The 24,331-nt window shown below is 32.1% G+C and overlaps 1 protein-coding gene across 5 annotated transcripts in view; it reads right to left on the bottom strand.

Moving 5' to 3' along the window:
• LOC109595221 (serine/threonine-protein phosphatase 2B catalytic subunit 3) overlaps nt 1-24,331 on the bottom strand; it is a 68,385-nt gene that overhangs the window by 19,555 nt on the left and 24,499 nt on the right. For all 5 annotated transcript variants that reach the window (XM_049963346.1, XM_049963347.1, XM_049963348.1 and 2 more), the window contains exons 3-5: nt 11,544-11,668; nt 10,858-10,969; nt 7,074-7,219 (exon numbers count right to left, since the gene is read on the bottom strand). In XM_049963346.1, coding sequence (XP_049819303.1) covers nt 7,074-7,219; nt 10,858-10,969; nt 11,544-11,668 — 383 coding nt within the window. The remainder of the gene's footprint in view (nt 1-7,073; nt 7,220-10,857; nt 10,970-11,543; nt 11,669-24,331) is intronic.

Here is a 24,331-nt window from a genome sequence, read left to right as displayed (position 1 = left end):
GCATAATTTTCAGGTTGGCCGCCCACTTATCAGTTTCGATAAATTTGTCAGAGCCAGCCGTTCATTTATTATTATTCCGACCCTTTTGTGCGTACACTTAATGGAGAGGAAACTAAACGTTTACACTGAAAAAATAATAATTTAAAATGATTTCAACTAAAGTCATATTAATTCTTGGCCTGGTTTTGGTGGTAAATATTTTAAGGTGGAAGTGATCACGCCTAATTTACTGCAAGCAGACGTGTAATTCGTCTGGCTTGAAGAATTTATGTCTGCAGTGAAGGAGGATTAGTCTAATCACTTCTAAGAAAACACCGAATGAGTTGGCTTCCGAAAATCCTTAATTGGCTTTCGCTTCATTAATTGCCTCAATTTATAAAATACACCCTCTCCAAATACAGTAAAACACTAAAAAGTGACCAAACTTTAATTTATATACATGGAAAACGTTGTGGACTTATTTACATGGACGGATTCATTCAATATGCATAACCTAGCTCTCGCCTCCACTATCATAACACGCCTAAGGGCAGGAGCCACCCCCGGAATTAATATGCGGCGGGCGAAACCGCTCGATTTTGAGAACCGTGTCTGGGAAAAAGCCACATCTTACCCTAGCAATTTATGACAGATGCAAACGAATACAGTAATGCACAGTCAAAAGTTTATTCACGTAATTTTTGCTCAGGAATAATAACAATATCATATTATTTAAATTTATTCAAAGGAATATACATTTATTCAGCGTACATGATTATTAATTTACAAAACAACTTTTTTTAATCATTTAATTATATACCAATCGCGACTGAAATTTGAGAGACATCATGCACGACAGAAACAGTAAAGTTTGCAAATTTGCTTCGTAGTGAGAATCTTTTACCGTCTTTGTTATGTATGCTATCTCTCTTAAAATTCAGTAGGATCAAACGTTTTTCAATCGGTATGTTGGTAGGTTAGGTATTTATTAATATTTGAAAAAAAAATAAGGGTCAAAAATAGAGGAACAATAAAATAAATCAACCTACATACATTTAGACTTCCTTTATTTAGTATCTAGTTTTAGTATCTTTTTTTTCATTGATTGAACTTTTCAATATAATCTTTCAATATTTATTTCCACTGATTTTGAACTTCTTCGTAGAGTTCCAATTTCATCCCAAAGATTTTTAATTGAATCGAGGTCTGAGCTTTGTGCCGGCCAAGGCATTATACGTACTCTTTTAGAAGCGAACCATGTTTTAACTAACTTAGATGTGTGTTTCAGATCGTTATCGTGCTGAAACCTTAAACACCTTAAACTTATGTTAGCTTAGACAAATGAAAGCATATGATTTTCTAGAATGTTACGATAAATGAAAGCACGTATTATTTTGTCTATCTTAACCAGTGAATCCATGCCAAACTTAGTAGATCTAGTGTGTCTTTCACTAATTAGTCTTCTCACCCATGAAGATTTGAATAATTGGAACCGATTTTCTTCGGAAAAAAAATTGTTTCCATGCAAAAAGTAGTCGCTGCTCTATTTCTTCAGAAATGAGGGGCTTCTTTGATGATTTTCTACCAGTTTCTTATAGTCTTCGTTTTATGATACTCACCGACACACTGACTTTCTTTATTTTCCTATTCACGGCTCTGTTAGTGCTGCGTTTTCTATCACTTTTGGGAACTCTTTCCAGTGTATCTTTCTGTTTAGAAATCGTCCTCGAAATGATCGATTTGTTTAAATTTAAATTGACTACAATTTTAATAGGCTTTTCACCATTTCGAAACTTCTACAATTTGTTGTTTAATTTGTATAGATAAATGGACATCTGTAAGCATTTTTTTAGTACCATTTTTATAGTATGATTTGTCTTTAGCCTCAAAATAGTCTTCAGTCCACTCGTCTGACTGTCAGTTGGAATCCGGTGTGAAATGAAGGAGCTATGTTTCATCAATTGTCACATATCGCAAACCTAAATATTCATTCACGATATGTCCAACACGTTCCTTTGATATCTTTAGGGTCTCAACTATCTCAATCAACTTCACTTTACGGTTATCCGAAATTATTTTGCGGACCTTTTTGATGTTTTCATCGGTAACAGCCTCTTTGGGGCGTCCACTGCGTGCATCTTCTTCGGTGCTCATTTCGTCTCGTTTAAACTTAGCAAACCACTTCTCAAAGGTTGATTTTCCTGGTGCAAAATCCGAATAATGTTTATCAAGTCAAGCCTTGGCTTCACTAGTATTTTTTTTTTCACCAAAAAGCAATGCTTTATTAACACACGAAATTCCTTTTTATCCAACTAACAAAAGTTGCTCGACTCAAAATGCTATAATTTACAAACTAATAGTACAACAGCTGACAAATTAATACACGTGTCTTTTGAAGGTTAGGGCTAACTGAAAATTTATATGGATTTAATACCAGTAGCGTCATTTATGTGTCAGCCTACGAACTTTTCAGCCCACCTGTTATAGCTTGGTTGCTCTACTTATGAATACTGCTCGAAATAAAATAAATGTTTACGCAATTAATAATTATAAAATTAATTTAAGTTAAAAAGAATCGTTCTTTTAATAAAATGATTGCGTTTTTTGTCTAATTTGTTGCCCTACATATGAGCGATAATGTATGTAGGTACATATATGAAATTGATTTTGCAGCGGCATTTTTTTTTAAATTTGTAAACTGATATAATATAATTATGATAGACACAGAGTTTGAAAAAGCTTTATATTTATAAATTTTATAATACCCGCTTTTATTGTAGCATCACAATAAATCTAGTTTTATGCTACAACCTAAAACAATTTACTGCGTTGCATTTTCAGATTAAATTTTGTCGCGCCCGAGTAAAAATTTTATTAACGCACTACAGATTTAATAATAAAACATAAAGTTTGCACGGTACGTGAATTAATCATATTATTGTAGTGCAGCTAATCAAGTTTTAACTGTCGAACATTCGAGTTTGCTTAAAATGCAATAAACCAAGTTGTGTGCCATAAAGCTGGAGCAAAATGGTCCGATACACTTGTGCATATAAACAAAATCATAAATGTCTGAAACAAATTTTTAACTATTCAAGTGGTAAATTGCGGCGCGAAATCTTCGAGTGCGCGAATTGTTTTCACATCAGAACGGTGCGGTGCACGTGAAATTGATTGTTTTTGTGTTGATTTATCGAAAATGGAGCCTCGGTTAATTAGGACATTGTGTATGTCGCGCAAACAATTACGGCCGGGGGCGGGATTATATGCGGATTTTCGATAGACAAAACCGTGCGTGTGGGCACGGAATAATGTGTGTTCAATTATCGGAGTTGTCGATGCGATTGTGTAGCTCGTGAACGTAATTTTATGTTATAAAACACCAAGTTATATGACAACAGGCAGTTACACCACCCTTGACATTACGGGTCGGCCACAAGTGCTTCGCGTTGGCCTCCACAAAGCGGGGGTGAAAAAAAGGCTGACGGTCAACGCATTAACTGCCGTTATGCCGGCGGGGCCATTGATTTTCTGCCCTCCCGTTTTCTCTGCGATCGGAAGATGTGTCGCCGCACAAAGTGTCCCGGTTTTACTGCATCTGTTTCACGTTTTTGTCCCGTCCTCGACGAGGTGTCACAAGTTTAAACAAGTCGTAAAGGTGTGGTCGACTCCAATTCAACTTTAGTTAGAGAAAAAACGTTTAAATTATTGTTACAGTTTCAATTTGGTCAAATTTTTATACAGAAACTGAAATATTAAATGCAATTTCATAAATGTCATTAGTTATATATTTCTAAGGCGATTTATTTGTTAGTAATAGCTCAGGCGTCAACAAATAATAATGAAACAATTACCATCAAATAAAGATTTTTGTTGAAACTTTAGTACTTAATAAAACAAAATAAGCATGAGTGTACCGGATTGGCAAATATTGTACTAATTGAATAGGTGAAGAAAAATTATTATTAACAAAAGTGAATTTTATTAAAAAAAATCAGTTTTTTTTCAATATGCCAATTAAAGAGGGACTTAAGATTCGATTATTTAATTGGAAAATATTTGCTTTATAGGTCAATAGATCAATTTGGCTGAACAAAAGTTTATAGATGACATCAAGAAACTAATTTAATCACTCTATTGCCAACTTTTGTGATATTAATTTGTTTCTTTCAAAGTATTGCCACAATATTTCCACATAAATGAGTAAATGAGATTACATAAACTGCGAGACTTGAAAAAATAGAATATTAACGGCATATTTTACCAATCAGTACTTGGTCAGCCACCTTATTCTAAGAACAGTTTATCATTCTCAAAATTAGTTAAGGTATAAATTCTTGATTCATAACTTACTATTCTTCTCTAAGAGCATTGGCAAGCTCCTTCAATATTTGCTCGTGGTTTCGTGTGTAAAATGGTCTTTGAAAACGGGTCCATGCGTGTTCAGTTGGATTACAGTCTGGTGAACGCAAGGACCAACGTATTCGAGTAATGTTATGAATTTGTAAGGTGGAATTTATAAGTCTTGTACACTAAGGGCGGGCGTCGTGTTTACGAAAACACAATATGCTCATTGAAAAAAGATGCACAAACATATTTTGACTTACAGTTTTAAGAACTCTACAATCAACAAATAACTGTAAATTGATCATTTTTATTGGTATCATTTACGGTTAATCCCAGTTTTTTGGTAAAATTTTTTATAAAGAAACCCATGATATAGATGAAATACCACTCTAGTATTTTTGTTTAAAAGATAAAATTTAATCATATTCAATCTTACTTCCCTGAAAGAATGATGGAACATATTTTTGCTTCCAAGATGGTTGCTAGAGAGCTCAACATCATATTATATTTATAAGTAAAATGAATTTTTTTATTGTGCCAATTAAAAATACACTTACGACATTTTTAATTATAATCTTCAATATTGTTGAACAGAAATGTACGTTATAAATGTAATATCAAGGCAAGGAGAGTTTTCTAACATATATACAGTCATGTGAAAAATAATAGGGAGCCTTGTATGAAATAAGGTGAAAGTGCCCCTGGGTTGCAATCAGTCGAAATTCAAAATTACATGTTAAATTGGCAAACGGGATTTTTGGGCAAAAAAACTGTTATTTGGGGGTAGAATGTTTTTATTGGCATGCGCATTTTCATCATTTTGTGAAATGTGCACAAATTAGTGTGTGTGAAATAATAACGTTTTAATTGATGAAACTTTAAATATTGTGTTCCTAAAATACTTTTAAATGGTAAATATGTGGTATATAAGTTGTTTTAAGTAAAATGAATGAAAATATAATTAATTTTAATTACAATGGGGAGAGCACAACACTGCACATTTGAACGACGAAAGCAAATAAAACAATTGGGAAAATAGCCGAAGACAATTGTCGGAAATACAATAAAATATAAGCCCCAAAAGTAAACGCGAGGACGAAAGGCCACAATAACGCCGAATATTTAACGATACAACGTTTGCTAATTAAGAATAGTTTAAAAGCGAAAAGACCAATGGGAGTCCCTTTCCTATAGAATCGGAATGTTAAAAAACAGTTACAATTTGCTAAAGAGCGTACATACTGGACAATGGAGAAATGGCACAATATTCTTTGGTTTGATGAGACCAAATGTAATTTGTTTCACCCCGATTGCGGAGCTCAACATGTCCGTAGGCCGTTTTTTATTTCATATGAAAATGTAATGAACTTTATAAATCAATTATTTTATTTCTTCTTAAAGGAAATTTGAATATTTTTTTTTAACTTTTGTACACTAGGAACATACATTTTTTTCAATCATTAAAATCCATGAACACCAGAATTTGATTCCTTCAAACATTCGACTTACCAAAGTTGGTGTTTATCAAAATATTCGAGTTAACGAGTTCGAGTAGAAATGTTATGTAATTCTCGTTTTAACGCTATTAGTAACTATTTTAATTTGATTTATCAAAGCATCATATGATATTTTACAATGTACAAAAAAATAAAAAAATAACTGATTACCTTTAATTGTATCAAAACAACATTACAGTCGGCTAATTAGTACCCGAGATATTCGTAATTCAATAAAACCTTTATTACGCTGCAATTTTACGAGTGTCAAACATGTCGGTTCCAAACTAGTAATTATAATTAACACTGCACAAAATTAAACAGAAAGGCAATTTTTAATGTGTAACTAAATATCGTTTTTGCGGAATTAACAACGGACGGCTTCACGACTATTTAATTAGATCCGAAACACAAGCCTTTAAACGGAAAATTGACCATTCAGTTCCGCAGCAGATCAAAGGCCGCATCAAATAATTACCAGTGTTCACTTCGAGCCGAATCGATTTCGTTTTTTTTGTTTCCCACTCCATATTGCGTATCGCACGACCGAATTAATCGACTCTGCCGGTCGAAGCATGATTCCACTTTTGTCAGTTTTACAGATACAAACGAAATGAAGCTTTTAAAATAAATCGCTGAAATAATTAAGAAAAAGCGGAAAAAAAAATGAAAAAAATCACCCGCGGAGAATGGAATGATTAAACGTGATTTTTTGATAACCTTTCCCAACGAGAAAATTATTCGGCGGTGCCAATTATGAAAGCGAAATAAAAAATCAATTATGCAATTAGGTTCGAATTTATTCGTAAATTTCCGTTTTAGAAACAGCCATTTAACGTTCCTCGAGGGGAAACTTTTTAAATTAGGAATCGACTTTCGGCTATTGTACGATCGTAGTAGGGCTTTAAGGTGTGTTCCGTTTCCATTTTACTAGTTCTCCGGTTATCAATTGCTGAAAATAATACAGTTCCACGAAGTTGTTTGTTCTGATAATTCGAATTAGAGGATCAAACACATAATTACGAAATTTCCTTCGGTTAATGACAAACAGCGACTCTTGGGGCCTTCCTTGGGGCGGAAACTTTTAAATTGAAATCGTATTTTTAGTAATCCCGTGTTGGTTTTATTCTGGATCTGCGTTTCGCAACATAAATTATTCAAATTGGGGGAAGGTGCGGCTATTAAATTAACAGGTTGTCGGGTAAATCGATGGAACACGAGGAGAAAGAAGTAATGAAAGGGGTAACTTACCTTTCGTATGTCGTCTAAATTGTGTATTTCTGGAGATAAACCGCCGTGAACGCAAAGGAACTGTTGGTTCATGAGCGCCGCGAGCGGCAGGCAGTCGAAAGCCTCCATACACGCATCATATACACGTTCCGAATATTTTATTTTACCTGAAACAAAGTATATTATGTATAATTCAGTGCACCGTCTGCAACTAAAAGGTGTGGCGGTTTTAATTGGTGTCCCCAGAGTGCCGATTAATGTGGTACTTTTGTTGATGTTTATATTATTCAAACAGTTTTAATTATCACCCTCCTGCAGTTTTGATGAAATTTCAACCGGTACATTTATGTGCAATACAAATGCAAATTATTCCGTTTCGTAGTCGCCAACTTTTAATTAAAACTTCCCGCACGTTTATTTCCCATTGTGAATTATTAAATTTTTATCATCATTTTCAATTTAAAATATATCAATTTATTAATTTAACGGGATACGTCGTTCGGAATATATTCGTAAACCGATACAGTATGGAATGGCGTGGCTGGCGTGGTTTATTGGGCTGATGAAATAATAAAATCGTAAATGGAAATTTTAATTGCGCGTATCACGCCGCACCTTTTATTTCGTATTTAAAATAATCCTCTAATACAAACATTTTGTTTTTAATTAATACCATTCATAAAGGCATTAAAAATTGTCAGTTTTATTAATACTTCTTGACAATAAAAAATTATTCGTTTATGATGTTTTAATTCGTGTTTGTTATTGAATTATATTTTGCCAATTCCCGATTCGAAATAAAATCAAACGTATAGTTAAACTGATAACGGAACATATATAAAAATCCATTAAAACAAACAATAAAATTGCGAATGAAACCGTGTTCTATTTTTTACTTATAAGTTGGTTTATCCACAATTTTTTCCACAAATCCTTTAGTTTCCTAATAAACTCAGTTTCAAAAGTCTTGCACCACACTCTGAATAATGAATTTATTTCATTAAATTTACGTCAAGCAGTATAACAGGGCAGAAAAATTATTAGGCTAACATAAAAAAATCTCTTTTTTTACAGAATTTGATTTTATCATTCATCATCAAATACTCCTCCGCAAGCTGAATTTTTTATTGATGAGCCAATACTCGCTGTCGATGGTTTTCTTTTCCTGGGTAGTCCACGAAGAGTATTCCATGACAATCTCATCGGAGCGCCTGCCGCTACGGACTTCATCGGCAAGGGACTTTTCGGCCACCACGAAACTCTCGAAACCAATAAATATTTCACGGTGTAATCTGATGGAGCATTAGCCCCATAATATTTATTCAACTTTTCTTTGGTTTCCTTCGCCGTTTTGCCTCAAAAAATAATGCTTTATGAAAGATGGCAAACTCGTAAACGAAAATCAGTTGTCAAAACAAAACTAAGCGCTATATCGTGCTGAAATTTGACATGTTGGTCTAAATATGAATGGGCTATAAAGCATCATAATCTTTTTCGCGATAGCAGTGGAGGTCAACGTAGTTATTTTTCAGCTCATCTTTAATTTTTATCAGAATTACAAATCAATTATTCGTTAAATATTTAATAAACTTGAAATATTGTAAAAGTGCTAGAATATATATATATATATATATATATATATATATATATATATATATATATATATATATATATATATATATATATATATATATATATATATTATTATTACTTATTCTTTTTAACTTCCTAATTGGTAAATGTTGAAACTTTTTAGTGGTTGTTTACATATATGAAGATAATAAGTATAGCATACTAACAAAATTTTTGTAAATTATAAATTAAATTACATATATAATTAAAATGTATATACTAGTGATAAAACACTTTAAGTAATTTTAATTAAAATGGACCTAGAATATAGAGCATAGAGAACAATATTCCAGATAAATAAAAATTATAAATAACTAGTAACTGAATCTTTTAGAAAAAAAAAACAAATTAAAAGAGTAACTTTTCAACGACAATAGTAATTTATAAACATATTAGAAATTGAGAAATTTTATTATTTTCACTCATTTAAACTTTAACGTATATTTAATAAAATTCAATAATGAAATGCAAAAGTTAAGTGAATTATGAAGGTTCCATATTCATATTTATGTTTAATTAAAAGAACACACAATGAAACAATTAAGAATTACAAATTTAGTTTCTATCAACATTTTAGCTCATTTTGACAATGCAATCTTTTAGTTTCAAAGTAATTTCAATTTAGTAATTATAAAGGCACATAATAATATCTTGAAAAACTGAACGTCGCTTCGCTTTTAACGCAGATATTACAATATTTCATATAAATTTTCATTTATAAATTAATCACTGAACGTCGCTCAGCCCCGTCTTTTTCACAATAATCAATTCCCAAATTATATGATATATATAGACAAATAAAAAGAATAATTCTCCACTAAAAAAAATTAATATTATCAATTTTTATTAAAATATACTATAATAAAATGGGTAATATTAAAAAATAGTTAAATAAAAAATTATTGACTATTAACGCCGATGTTTCATTTAAAATTTGTTAATGAATAATGTTTTGTCGTTTTTCAATTGCAAATAAAAGGAAATGTTGCAAATCCGAGTATAGATAAAGCATAAACATGATCGTATATAACAAAAAAACCAACCGAGGCAATAAATCAATGTTCTGAAGGGAAAAAGCAACATCAATCTAAATAAAATATCGACGTTAACTATGACGGGCAGCAAAGGGAACAAGTTCACAGAATTCACAGAAGAAAAATCATTCGAACAGAGATTAAACGGATGTTAACGCAGAAATGAATGCAATGATACTCGACGATAATGCAACCTTTCAGTGATAATGCAAAAAAACAGTGATTTCTGCCCATCAAAGAACGTCTCGCATCGAAGTTTAATTTGCGCAGGAATCTAACACGTTACGTCCAATAAATAATTTAAGTGCTGTTTCATTTCAAGCTTTCCAAGACACGTTCGTATTCTCTTTGTAAGGAATTCAGGCTTTTTTTCCTTCTCTCGCGGGTCCGAATAAATTAAATGTAAGCATGCGGCGTTCCAACCGGGAGAACTACTTCGGAAATATTAACCAATAACGATTTTTCCCTTCGAGAACTAATTAAACTGGCTAAGTACACATACATTACATTGCGTACAACCTAAGATAAACATCGAATGGATTATTAAAACATGGGGGAAGACGGTAGTAAGTTTGGCGGTTAAACGGGTCCATTTCCCGATAACCTCGGTTAATTAGTAACCGCCCCCTCCCAGAATTTGAATCCGGAACCGCAGACTCCGGACCAATTACCATCTGGGCCCTAAATCATATTTACCCGCTGCGAAAGTTACTTTACGAATGATTATTTGTGTTGTGCCAATTAAACTCTTGTTTATTATTATGGATTGGAATTTTTTCAAGAAGTTGCGATGTTAAAAAAGTTAATTTAAATTTTCATTACGGGGTTGCATCAGTCAAAATGATAATATCCAAAAGAGTGATTCGGTTGAAGTTTACTCAACTCAATTAAGTTTATAATTATTCAGAACGTTATTTACAGAACGTTTTCAGTTTGCAAGAGTTTAATTATGCTCCACAAACAGTTTTCGTCTTATTGCAGATTTATAAACTTTCACAAATGCAAGTTTTGTGATGATAACGTTTGTGCAGGAAGTCGGTGAAGCCATTCAAATAACTAATCTAATAAATAAAACCTTAACACCTTTAAAACGCAAGTCTTCTTGTTGTGTACAACTGATGTTTTATAACCGTACTTACATTCTTGCTTAAAGGTGAAATATTCTGTTAAATGGCGACACTCGTGGTTGCCGCGAAGGAGAAAAAGGGTTGTAGGATAACACAGCTTCAGCGCCCACAGGTACAACACGCACTGCAACAAATAAACACATAATTGAGCAAAAATAAGTGGTACAATTAAGGAATGCCATTTTATTAAATAAATTAGAGATCGTGTTTCGAAAAAAGGAACAGTTTTCACGGCCATTAAATCCGAAATCTGAACATGAAAGGAGCCGATGTCACATATGCTGGCTAAATTTAGACGCTCCCGCTTTTCGGGAACAGAAGTTTATTTTAATTCGTCATCGGTTAGCCAAATAAATAAAATAATAACACAATAACCGATCGGAGAAAATTGAAAAGTAACTTATGGTTAATGTAATGGTACAAATATCGTAACGTTCAGCCTCCAACACGATTGCAAAACATAAAGATCCTTGAATGCATTTAGATCACATGCAAATTACTACGTATTTATTTATATCTTTCAAACAATCGCACCGAGGTTTGTAAACAAAAATCGCGACGAAACACAAACGATCCCATACGATTGTAAAGTAATTATGGCACTTTTTTAATTGATCTCTTTAAATTATCTAATACGCAATTTGGAAACGGGCCAACATTTATTTTCGCCCCCCAGTTTCGATTGTGAAACAACTTACCTCTATACTAAAATATCCTCTATCAACATAATCACCGAGAAAAAGGTATTTTGTACTGGCGGGTGGTCCTCCTACTTCGAATAATTTCATAAGGTCATAAAATTGGCCGTGTATGTCTCCGCACACTGAAACAATAAAACAGCTATTGTTAGAGAAACGTAAAAATCCAAGGGGAATTTGTTGCGAGGTATAAAAGATGAGATCATAAATAAGTACAAAGTTGAATGTTGTTGCATTTTGTCTGGGCATGTTAGACAAATGCCCCCACTTTTAAATATATACAAGAATTAAAGAAATAATTCCAATTGACACTCATTAATTTTAAACAGCTTAAATAACAACAAACAACAAGGACACAATAAATAATAATAATTGAAGTAGCATGTTATCGTGCCAAAATGAAGTCGATTGAAACGAATAATTATTAAGGCTTCCCTTTGTTATGTCCTTTTCAGTGAACTATTTGATTTTTTAGGGTTTCGAACCGTATATTTTATAGGCTGTGCGATTGAATATTTGTAAGTTGATTAGCTGTAGTGACGTCCATTGTCCATTGACCTTTCTCTATGTGTAACGCACCGATTCTAAACAATACAACGACTATTTTTAGCACAGTTTTATGCCCGTTGAACGCACATTTCGGAACCTATTCGTTTTTATTGCACATTTGTCAAAGGAACTCATTTCACTCGCAAAAAGCACCTCGTTATGTTCGATTCAATTTTTCTGCTCAATAACTTGTTTATCCATGTTTTAAACTAACTCTATAGTTCATAAACAACATTAATACTAAAATTCGAAATAGTGAACAACTTTTTCGTTAAAAATCCCGTCGAAGCGACGTTCCCTAATCCTTATTTCACATTTTTTATTTTCAAAATGCCAGAGTGAAGCGTCGAACTGCTTTTGATTTTAAATAATTGTTTTATTTAAAGGCCATGAGGCGATAAGAATACCGAATCGGCCCCAGAAAGGTATCGGCTTCATAATTTCAGGAAATGTTGGTACTCATAAGATGTTGCAAGTTTCAGATCATTATCTGTTACCGTTTCTGAATATATAAAAAAATACTGAAAATCAGTAAAAATTGTTATTTTCAGCATCTTGTAAATCGATTGATCTAAATACCGGGATATAAAATAAACTCGTTTTTTAGGGTTCTTATGAATAGATATAGCCCTTTTTTTCTTAGAAGCATCATGCACCAAAACATATCCGGTATTTCGATCAATCGATTCACAAGATATTGAGAATAACAACTTTTACCGATTTTCAGTATTTTATGATTTATTCAGAAACGGTAACAGATAAAGATCTGAAACTTGCAGCATCAAAGTATCTTATGAGTACCAACATTTGCTGAAATTATGAACCCGATACCTTTCTGGGGCCGATTCGGTATTCTTATCGCCCCATGGTTCTTGCACAATTTTATAATTGTGGAGCGAAGCGACGTTTAAAATTGTTTTTGACGACTTCAGCAATTAAAATTTTTAATTTAACATTTAATAAAATAATTTAAACTCTAGTTAAAACATTTAAGAACTGCAAGACTGAATGTCGCTTCGTTCTGCAGTCTTAATGAAAAATGGTAGAATATAAGTAATCTAGAATTTAATAATCTAATCTAATAGTCCAGTTATTATCTATAGGGAGTTCTCTTCGGAAATCGAGATACCCAGCTATAAACTAATATAAACTTATATTTTGACATCCCAAAACATGTCTAAAAAGTTGACTTTTTAAGTTGCGGCCATCCTATCATGTGTGAATTTTGAAACAAGTTTTGGGATGTCAAAATATAAGTTTATACGATATCCAAAATATTCACCTAATTTTGACTAAGAGACTTTATGAAAGAGAAATCATGAACTTTTGAGTTTGCCCTTGATAAAATAAGAAGAATTTAATAGGGAAATACTTTTTATATGAGTCAAAAATATAAATATAATATATAAAATAAGAAAATATTGTAGTGCATATTTTCGTTGAGCCAGGTAGATTTATAGTGCGGGCAGACAATAGAGAACGTTATGTTGTTGCGGCCGTTGCCAAAAAGTGAACGAGAACATGCCTCCTTTTAGCCGATGACTAACGCAATCATGTGGTACCACAAAAATACCGCCGCCCATTAATACGGCCGTTTAATCGTTCTGATTCTAATACGCCCATCCCAAATGCAATTATTTAAAAAGAATTACTGCGTTTGTAAATTATAAAACGTGAGGCGAGAGTTCGATTAAAATCTATGTTGATTATTTCCTGAAAATTTTAAAATTAAATTGCACTTAATCACGGAACGAGGTCGCGGCTTTTTTCAACTTTATGCACGAATATGCAAAAAATACGATTATCATATAATAGAAAATTAAATATGCACCAGCCACTTATCACATTATTTCGCCTCGAAGGTAAACCCAATGCACCGTTAAAAGCGATATAAATATAAAACTGTGCGAGGCGATAAACTGCGATTATTTTCTTTTCAAACCAACCGTTCATTCGTTCGTTCGTTCTAACGGGACATAAATCCGGCTCTCCGCCTCGACTTTGGCTTCTTATTAACGGCTTTATCCCGTTTTTAACATATTTACCGGACATGCACTAATTGTCAGATCGCTCCAAATCCATAACTAATTCAAACAAAGTGCTACGAGGAAAACATTCAGTTTTAAAGACATTTTCAAAGAAATGTTTTTCCTTGCATTTTCTTATGTCAAACTCAAACAAAATTACACGGGAATCTTTTTAAATAAAATATCAAAGAAGACGTCCTTTTAAAGTATCTAATTAAATTTGAATATTACTTCGTCAAAATTTCCGTAAGGTTCGCGTAATTATTTATTTACGAACTGGTTTCACGATAAAACGGCCTTAACATGTACAAATATGCAACTCGCATTTACATGTGTATACGACAGTGGCGTGTTTACATGCGGACGGGCCCTAAATGAACAATCCTGCACGCAACTTCTACACACACACAAACGATTCGATATGTTACACCTTTGCCAATCAATCCACGTGCTCATTTATGTCCACGGACACGGACACGGACACAACTCAAACAAGATTCTAGTTGAAAAAGTTGTGCAAATTGTGGAAAAGTTCGGCGAGTTTGGAGACTTTAAACACGTTTCGTAAAAACAACGACAGAACTTTATAATGTGATTTTGGGAAATCTACAAATTGTGGCACAACTAATTCAAATATCCAGTTTGTTCCTGGATGGAAGTTAATAAAGGATTAATAAATAAATGGCAACAGAAGTTGTAACTGAGTTCGGACCAAGTTTTGATAATCGCAATCATGTGAACTTCCTGCAGATTCGCAACATATTGTTCCGGTTGTTTCCAAACTACTAGATTGCTTCCTGCTGTTTCTGCTCCGTGTAAACTTCTCATCGTCATTCTCTCCACTTGCTTCGGAGATTTTTCAGGTTTTTGCAATGGGCTTCAAAAATATTAAGCCAAACTTAACTTGTCGTTAAAAAACTAAAAATAGATTTAATGTTAATGCACCATTTAAAATAATATATTGTTATTGAAGCTGCCAAATCTCATAAAAATGTCTGCATTTTTATAAATATGTTTCATTTTAAATCTCATTTTTTTAATGAAAAATATTCACAATTAAGTGTAAGACCGATGAAATCAGTCGCGATTTCAATTGAGATTGTTATTTCAATGGATGAATGTGTTGATGCGTCTGATATTTGTTCAGACAGATTTATTGGATCGATGTAAACTTAAATGACTATTTTGAGATTTGGCTAATCTTGTGAATTTCAACGAAGACAATTTATTTGCAGCAATTCAAATCTACGTGCATATATCATTTATTCACGTAATTATTATTTCGAATATTGAAATATTATAGTTCTAGAATGAATATATATATATATATATATATATATATATATATATATATATATATATATATATATATATATATATATATATATATATATATATATATATATATATATATATATAAACATTTTATTAAAAGAACGACTTTAATTTAAATTAATTTTATAAATATTAAGTGTCTAAACATTTCTTATGTCCCTTTATATACGAATAATTTTATCTACATAGTTTTTATATCACTTTTTATTGAGCAGGGTTCATAAGTAAAGCAACCAAACAGTATATTCAATACAGTTGAATTTATAATTTATTTTTGTGTTCGACATCGTTCCTTAAAGCTAAAAATAACTAGAGATGTCCATTTATAGATACAAATTAAATAACAAATTGTAGAAAAGTTCAGTAGCGATGAAAAGCGTAAAATTTAAACAAATTGATCATTTCGAGGGCGATTTCTAATTCGAACAGAAGGAATACACAGAAAGGAGTTTCCAAAAGTGCTAGAATATTCAACAGATCCTTTTGGCAGTGCATCCCATATAAGTCACAAAAAAAAGTCAGTTTGTCGGTGACTACCATGAAACGAAGACTAAAAGAAGCTGGTCTCTATGGTAGAAAACCAGCAAAGAAGCAAGAATAAGTTTGATCGAGATTAGTAATTTTTCATTAGAGCGGTGAGTAAATTATATATCCAACGTGCCGATTTTATTAGTGTTGTACTACAAAAAATAATTACCCTCGTATTCCTCTTAGTCCATTATCTGAATATCAATTGCAAAATAAACTTTCGTTTAATCATTTTAATATAAAAAAGCTTTTTTTCCTACTATTAAACTCATGTGTGTAATCTGGTTTTTATTTTATAAATAAGTTTGAATTTTTATTTGGTTAATGTTCATAAAGCTCATCACTTCCTGTATTTATTTCACAATATCATTTATGTATAAGTTATAAGCCTGAAGAGGCCCAGTACTGTGCCCTGTGGAACACCTATTTTATTTGTTTATTTGTTAATTCAGATGTAACCCACATTTTAAATTTGATTTTTTGATATCGGATTAATTTTCAGACCAGTTAAGTACAGTTCCAAGGCCAATTTTATTTTATAAAAATTTTGTTCTGTCCAACCTTTCAAAAGCTTTATGGAAATCCACGAAAAGTGCTAATATAATTTTGTAAGTATTTGTCACGTACAATATCGCAACAAATTAGAAAACCTAAATATTTTATTAAAAGAATTTTAATTTAATTTAATTTTATAATTATTAAATATCTATACATTTCGTTCCTTCCTTTATATACGGATATTTTTATTTACACAGTTTTTATATAGCGTGGGGTTCATAAATAAAGCAACTAAACGGTATATTTCCCCAGGATGGATCCACCTTGTCGTGGTCCTGGGGCTCAGTACCGCTCTACAAGCTAGTGGTAGTGGGGAGCTAACGGATCCAACACCTGCAAGTCTAATCCATCCCCAGAAAGATCTCGGATCTTCCTCAGATTGGACTTGTTCTTCCGTTGACAGGGGGCTGGCATCTTTGTCAATCCCACGTCTTCTGGTTCAGCATACCCCGTATATACAAATATACGTTCCTTTCCCCCATGTATGATTTATCATACATGGTAAACACTATGGCCATGATCTTCGGATCGGTGCCCGGAGAGGGGTTTTTAAACTTTCCCCTCTTTGTCCCCCCCAAAAAAAAAACTATATTTAATACAGTTGATTTGATAATTTATTTCTGTCAGCTGTGCCTACAGATGTCCATTTATAGATACAAATTAAACAACAAATTGTAGAAAAGTTTCGAAATGGTGAAAAGCATAGTAAAATTGCAGTGAATTTAAATTTAAACAAATCATACATTTCGAGAAAGAGTTCCCAAAGTGGTAGAAAACGCAAGACTAACAGAGCCGTGGACAGGAAAATAAAGAAAGTGAGTGTGTCGGTCGAAGACTAAAAGAAGCAGATCTTGATGGTAGAAAATCAACGGATTTAATAATTCAAACCTGATGACATTTCATGGGTGAGAAGAGGAGACCAGTTTATGAGGTACTCATAGGTATAACCCAAGGACACTAGATCTACTGTGCAGAATGGTGGAAGAGGCGTTATGATTTGGGGATGTTTTTCTGGATTTGTGGTGTGTGGAAAGAAATATTGAACCTTTGTATTGAAAAGCTACTGAAATTAATGAAAAATAGGTGTTTAGAAGTTATGAAGATTAATGGATACTAGATACAAAATAAAGAAAGGATAAAAATTACCGAAGCTCATTATTTCATCGAAAATTGAATAAGGAATTCAAAAAAAAAATAGTTTCATATTTTTATCGTTTACGTAACATGATTAAAAATTAAAATTAAGAAAATAACCTCGTTTTTTAGGGTTCTTATGAACAGATATAGCTCTTATTTTTTTTTTTTTTCCTATAAGCTACCATCATGCTCCAAAACAAACATATCCGGTATTTAGATCAATCGATTCACAAGGTACTGAGAATAACAATTTTACTGATTTTCAGTATTTTTTGATTTATTCAGAAACGGTAACAGATAAAGATATGAAACTTGCAGCATCGAAGTATCTTATGATTACCAACATTTCCTGAAATTATGAATCCGATACCTTTCTGGGGCCGATCCGGTATTCTTATCGCTCCATGCCTTTATTAAAAAATTCCTTATTTTTAAAAACGTAATTGAATAAAAGAAATATCGCAAATTTTTAAAAAAAACCGAAAATTAGTATGTTTATATGATGATCTAAAAGACTAATGTGTTCACCTGTTACTGGTGTTTTGACTAGTCCGAATAAGTCACCGTTTTATCGATTAGACGCGTTCGGCTGTTCCGTCTGTTCGTGTCCCTAAATATTTATCGTTCGTTCCGGCGCGACGTAACTCTGCACTTAACGACGCTTGATTTTTTTCTGTTTCTAATTATCAGTAAATTACACGTAGCAATATCCGAAAATGTTGATTGGTTGAGACTGTTCATGGTTTTGAGGTCCAAAAATGACAGGAAAAACTTTAATAATCTAATATATTTTAAGAAAATCGTCGGAGACGTTCTATATTACAACTGTCTGACTTTTATAAATAAAAATTATACAAATATAATTCTCTATCCAAAGTTTATGTTTAGTTAGGAGAAAAACAGTTTTTAAAATATATCAAATAATAAGTGTTAGAAAAACAATCATACTAAAACAAAGCGATAAAATATTGGAATTCTTACTTTTACGTGTGGAATTTTCTTATTCCTTCTTGAAAAAGGCTTTCGTGTTGCATTGTTCTGATTCAAATCTGCATTGAATAATGGAGTGCATTTGCGCGTGTATTAATAACAAAACTCATATATTTGCTGCTCAACTATATGATCGTTAACTCCTAAATTATTTTTCTACGCTCACTTTTATTTATTTTTCACATTTATTTTGATACTACGAAAATACTGGTGGAACGTTTATTGGTATTTCTGTCATTGAAAAAATATACAACGCAATATTAATAAGAAAACAACAATACAAGAAAAATAGACTTTCCGTTAGTTTAAACAGTTTAAAGTTTGTTTATTTTGAATTGATTTATCGAATTAAAAAGTGTGCGCATTCGCCATTTATTACATTTTTATTGAGATGTAGTAGAAAAAAAGGGAATATTTGCTTTAGTAAAACGTTAACAGACATGTCGATAAAGCCGTTTTTACGGTCGAGATAAAAACTGGTCGATTTGCATTTTAAGCAAAAAAAGGAGGATCCAATGATTCGGTCCTTTTATCATAAGGGTTGGACCAACAATTTTTGATCCCTGATTTACTACGTTTATGTGGTTTTACTGGAGGATTATGGAACAGTTTTAACGATTGAAAATAATTTATCGTTACATTTTTGGTTTTAACGTTAATTGTTTCATTTTAAATTACATTGGAAAATGTTTTTATATTAATTAGTGAACAATCAACAAATTTAAACCACTTCAATTTGTCATTTGTGAGTTGAATTCAATTTAGCATTAAACAACTAAACAAGTTAAATAGTTTTGCATTAAAGTTTAAAGTAAAACAAACAAGAGTTTATTCGGCGAAATTTAAACAAATCCACAACAGACATTCCTCTAATCACATCTCAGTTTCAAGCCGTGCTCACATAAAATTAATTAATTAATCAAAAACACGCGGAACAAAATTCAATACGCAAACATAAAATAGTCCTTTGTTCGGCATTTCAGATTCATACGAACGTAAAACAGGATGAGGATGAGACAGAATCCAATACCCGTGCAATAATTGAAAAAGAAAATCCAGGTAAACCCTACATATCGGGAACAACTGCAGACATTATTATTATTGGATGGGGAGAGGGGTGAATGGATCTCACGCCGTCACATACATGAATAATATATGGCTTTTTTACTTTCCTCTACATGGAAGGCACATTTCAAACGAAAGTATAACAAGTTCAATGTTTATTTTTCAGACACATTTTGATTGCTGTTTTAAATAACAAAACAACCATTTTTATTTTGCCTTTTATCTCGTTATTTTGTTTCATAATATAGTAAAAATGCATTTCTCTTATCTAGAAAGATTATATTCAAATTTTTTATGTTTTCAATCAGTAAGTTTGTAAACGGGGCGTTAGAAAATAGGACGACTAAACGTCACTTCGCCCCGTTTTCTTTAATTAAACAAACTCTTGTGTAGGACTTCTAAATAAAATAATCACTAATAAAATAATCTCAGTATCATAACTTTTTTTATTATATATCCCGTTTGGATCGAAACAGAAACGTCAATAAAATGAAAATTACAAGTTTTTTTACGACATAGTTTCATCTATTCAAACTGTAAAACCGGGGGCAGTAAATTCGTGCGTGTTTTGAACCGTTATTACATTCGGTGCCAATAAAACCCCTAATATTCCCATCAAACTGGACAGGATGCAGCAGTTTAAATTCCCTATAGACTAATAACAGGTTTTCTCTATTTTTTTTTTAATTGCTCCTGTACATACAGAGTTTCTTCGTTTTAAAATTCCAATTTTAAAATAGAGCTGCTTTAATTTCTAGAATTATTTTCACTAAGTTTAGTCTCTGATTTTTCGCTCATATTTCGCTTTTTTTAATATGAAGAGATATTCAGTCTTTTTTGATATAAATTAATAATAATAATAATATTCAATTATTTATTAATGTTATACAGCGAAATGAACCGACGTTCGCTCCTTTTTTGAATGATTTTAAGTTTTTATCATTGTATCATGTCTAATAATGATTAATGATGTTCTAGTCTATTGTACGATTAAAATTAAGATATAGTAGTGGCCTAATTGTAGCAACAACATTTAGTTCTATTAAAAATACCACTTAAAATTAATATCAGAATATATAATGTTTATTGTATTGCATCCACTCCGCATCATGGTCATTTTAATTTTGTTCTATAAAGAATTGCATACGGTCTTTTTATTTTTAGTTGGACATAATTATAGTAACTTTTTGCTTATAGCATTTCGATATTCCGTGTCAATTCAATCGCTTAATAATTGTCGTAGTGTGTATCTTCAGCAGTTCAACTTATGTTAGACGTCCCGTAGAGACAAGATCATACTAAACATACTACTACGACACAGGGTGGGGGTTAAATTATGGTATAAGGATGCTCTTCTGCTGGTGTAAGCCTTTTTCATCGAAGAACACATCGACCAATTTATGAACAGGGATATATTAAACAACAATGTGCCGTTAAGTAATTAATAATTTTTTAAATCGATAACAATTCCAAACATAATTTCAGAATTGTAACGAATTGGTTAAAAAATCAAATAATCGAGTTGGATATAAGAATTAAACAAATTTAAATAAAGTAAACTTTTGACAGCAATTCAAGAAGCTTGGAGAAATATAGGCATTTCCGAAAATTGGTCGAGTATACAGTCATGTGAAAAATAATAGGGACACTTATATAAAATAAGTTGAAAATGCTATTGGGTTACAATTTGTCTAAATTTATTCGAAATTATACATTAAATTGGCAACTGGGACAACTTAGGCACAACAAACTGTTGTCTAAGGGTAGAATGATTTTATCGGCTTGCGTGTTTTTATCATTTTGCGAGATGTGCACACATTAGTGTGTGCGATATAATAGGGACATGCCGTTTTAATTAATAAAATTTGAAATATTGTGCTCCTAAAATATTTTTAAACAGTAAATATGTGGTATATAAGTTGTTACCTAAGTAAAATGAATAAAAATGTTAATATTAGTTACAACGCGGAGACCACAACATTGCACCTTTGAACAACGAAAGCAAATAAAACAACTGCATAAAAAAGGAATTTCATATCGGAAAATAGCCGAAAACTTAAATTACCATTTGTCGGAAATACAGGAAAAATATAAGACCCAAAAACGCGAGGACCAAAGACCAAAGTAACACCGAATATAGAACGAATCATTACGAGATTTGTAAATAAAAATCCTTTTCCATCGTCAAAAAACATTAAAAGTGAATTACTTTGACCGTTTACACTTCCGACTATTCTAAAATTGCTAATTAAGAATAATTCAAAAGCGAAAAGGCCAATAGGAGTCACTTCCCTATCGAATCGAAACGTTAAAAAACAGTTACAATTTGCTAAAGAGAGTGCATACTGGCCAATGGAGAAATGGAACAATATTCTTTGGTCTGATGAGACCAAATGTAATTTGTTTCACCCCGATTGCGAAACTCAACATGTCCGTCGGCCGTAAAACACTGCGTTAAATTCGGGGATGCTTCTCCTACCAAGGTGACGGTCCAATATTCTGTATTAACGAAATAATGACAGCAGTATCTTACTGTAATGTGTTAAGTAGGACTATGTTGCCATATTCGAAACAAACATCGAAGGTGGCAAAGAAATGGTTTTCTAACAACAAAGTTCATCTTTTAAGCTGGCCTGTCCAATCACCAAACCTAAATCCTTTCGAGAACTTGTGGCACGTTGTGAAGATAACTCTGAGGGGTAACAGTGTCACTAATAAAGAAGCCCTTTGGTTACTGGTGGAGGAAGCGTGATCAGAAAACGTGCCAAAAGTTGATAGACTCGATGTTTGGCAGTTATTAATAGAGGCTTAAGGAACTAAATATTAAATAGATTAAATAAATCCATTCAAACATATACATTTTTGGCAATTCTGAAATTGTTCCTATTTTATTTCACATGAAAATTCTTTTTTTTTTTTCTTAAAGGAATTTGCAATATTTTTTAAATTTTTTTTGTGTTCTTATTATTTTTCACATCACTGTGTAGCATTTTATAGAATAAGAAAATATAATTGTTTAGAATAGAGTACAAAACAACATTAGTAAATTAATATCATTATAACAATACACATTAAATAAAATGGTTATGGTCATAATATTATAAAAATTTTAAAATGTCTCTCAATAATCACCACTACTGTACCTACGAATCAAAGTCTATCTTAATAATTCTTAAGAAGTTGAAGGTTATTGCTGGTACGCACTAATTTTGTTTTGTTCATTTTAATTTTGATGAAAATAGGAAAATTTTGAAAAAAATGAAAGAAGAAAACAGCAGGTAAGTATTTACGTTACGAAGTCTCGACGCGAACCGACTGCCTGGTCGGCGTGGATCCCGCACAAGGCCGCAAAGGGGCGGCCGAATCTACAGAGCCACTTTTCCATCGATCGGTTTACTTCCATTTTGCGGATAGATGCGGAATACGGGACGGATTTTCTCTAAGCCAAAACCCGACGCCACACCGAAATTTCATCACGTTTCCACACAATTTTTTATTGTTTATCGAGTTAATTATTTTTATTAATATGGAAATACATTACCAATTGGAATGGACGGTTAGGGAATTGTAATTACCTGCAACAAAGAAAAAACACAATAAATCTCCTAGTTCAATGCATATATGAGAAGATTGAAAACTGAGAAAGGATTATTTGTCCTATCTACAAAGTAATAAATCACGGATAATTACAATTTAATAATTGCAATCAACAGGAAAAGGGTTAATTAGGTTTCGGGACACAATCGTACCATATTTTATGCACATAAATGTCAAGAAAACAGCATTTATCAATTTCCCCTGCGTCTATTATTAGATGATACTTATAGATTGACATTAAAAACGTTAAGGGGCTCATTACCCAACTCTGCGAAACATTCGATATTTCATTATCAACATCAAAACAAAATAAACGAGGGGTAGTTTTCATCCTTTTGTGATTTATGCACTTGTCAAGGGTTAATTACTGTATCAGGAAACATTTATTATTAAATTACAAATTAATTGATTCAATTATTTTACGCATATTTGATGGTGATATGGTTTTATTGGCGTCACCACATAAAATGTAGTAATAAATAATAGTTGTGTAAACAAACGTTGGATACAAATTGTCTTCATATTCACGTCTAGACAAACACAAATCCATAAATCCAAAGTAAACAATAATACTGCATGAAAATAGATGGATGTTTGGAAAAAAGCTCTGATATAATATTGACCTTTAACAGGTGTTTTTTATAACACTCGAGTAATTGATATCAAATCATTAATTTAAAATTACGCTTTCATAGATCAGTTTGTAATTAAAACCGTTTGGAAAAACTTTCCATCGAAACTTTTGTGTAGAAAGATGTCTTTTAAATGTTACGTCTAGACGCGAAATTTAATTAAGCTTTTTACTCCCATTATCTTTTGTTGTTTAAACTATTTTCTTTTAATTAGAATCTTAGTTCATCGTCCAACGACCCGATCTTCAACAACATTTAAAGTAGTTTTCTTGAATCGTCCTTAAATAATTGACTGTGTGAACTTAAGGATTTCGCTGCAGCTGCTGAAATTTCCGACTCGATAAATTCCATAATGGAATTATCCTCGGGG

This window comes from Aethina tumida, chromosome 2, assembly GCF_024364675.1.
Source record: "Aethina tumida isolate Nest 87 chromosome 2, icAetTumi1.1, whole genome shotgun sequence".
In the NCBI taxonomy this organism is placed as follows: Eukaryota; Metazoa; Arthropoda; class Insecta; order Coleoptera; family Nitidulidae; genus Aethina; species Aethina tumida.
This window is presented reverse-complemented; position numbering and strand designations above follow the sequence as displayed.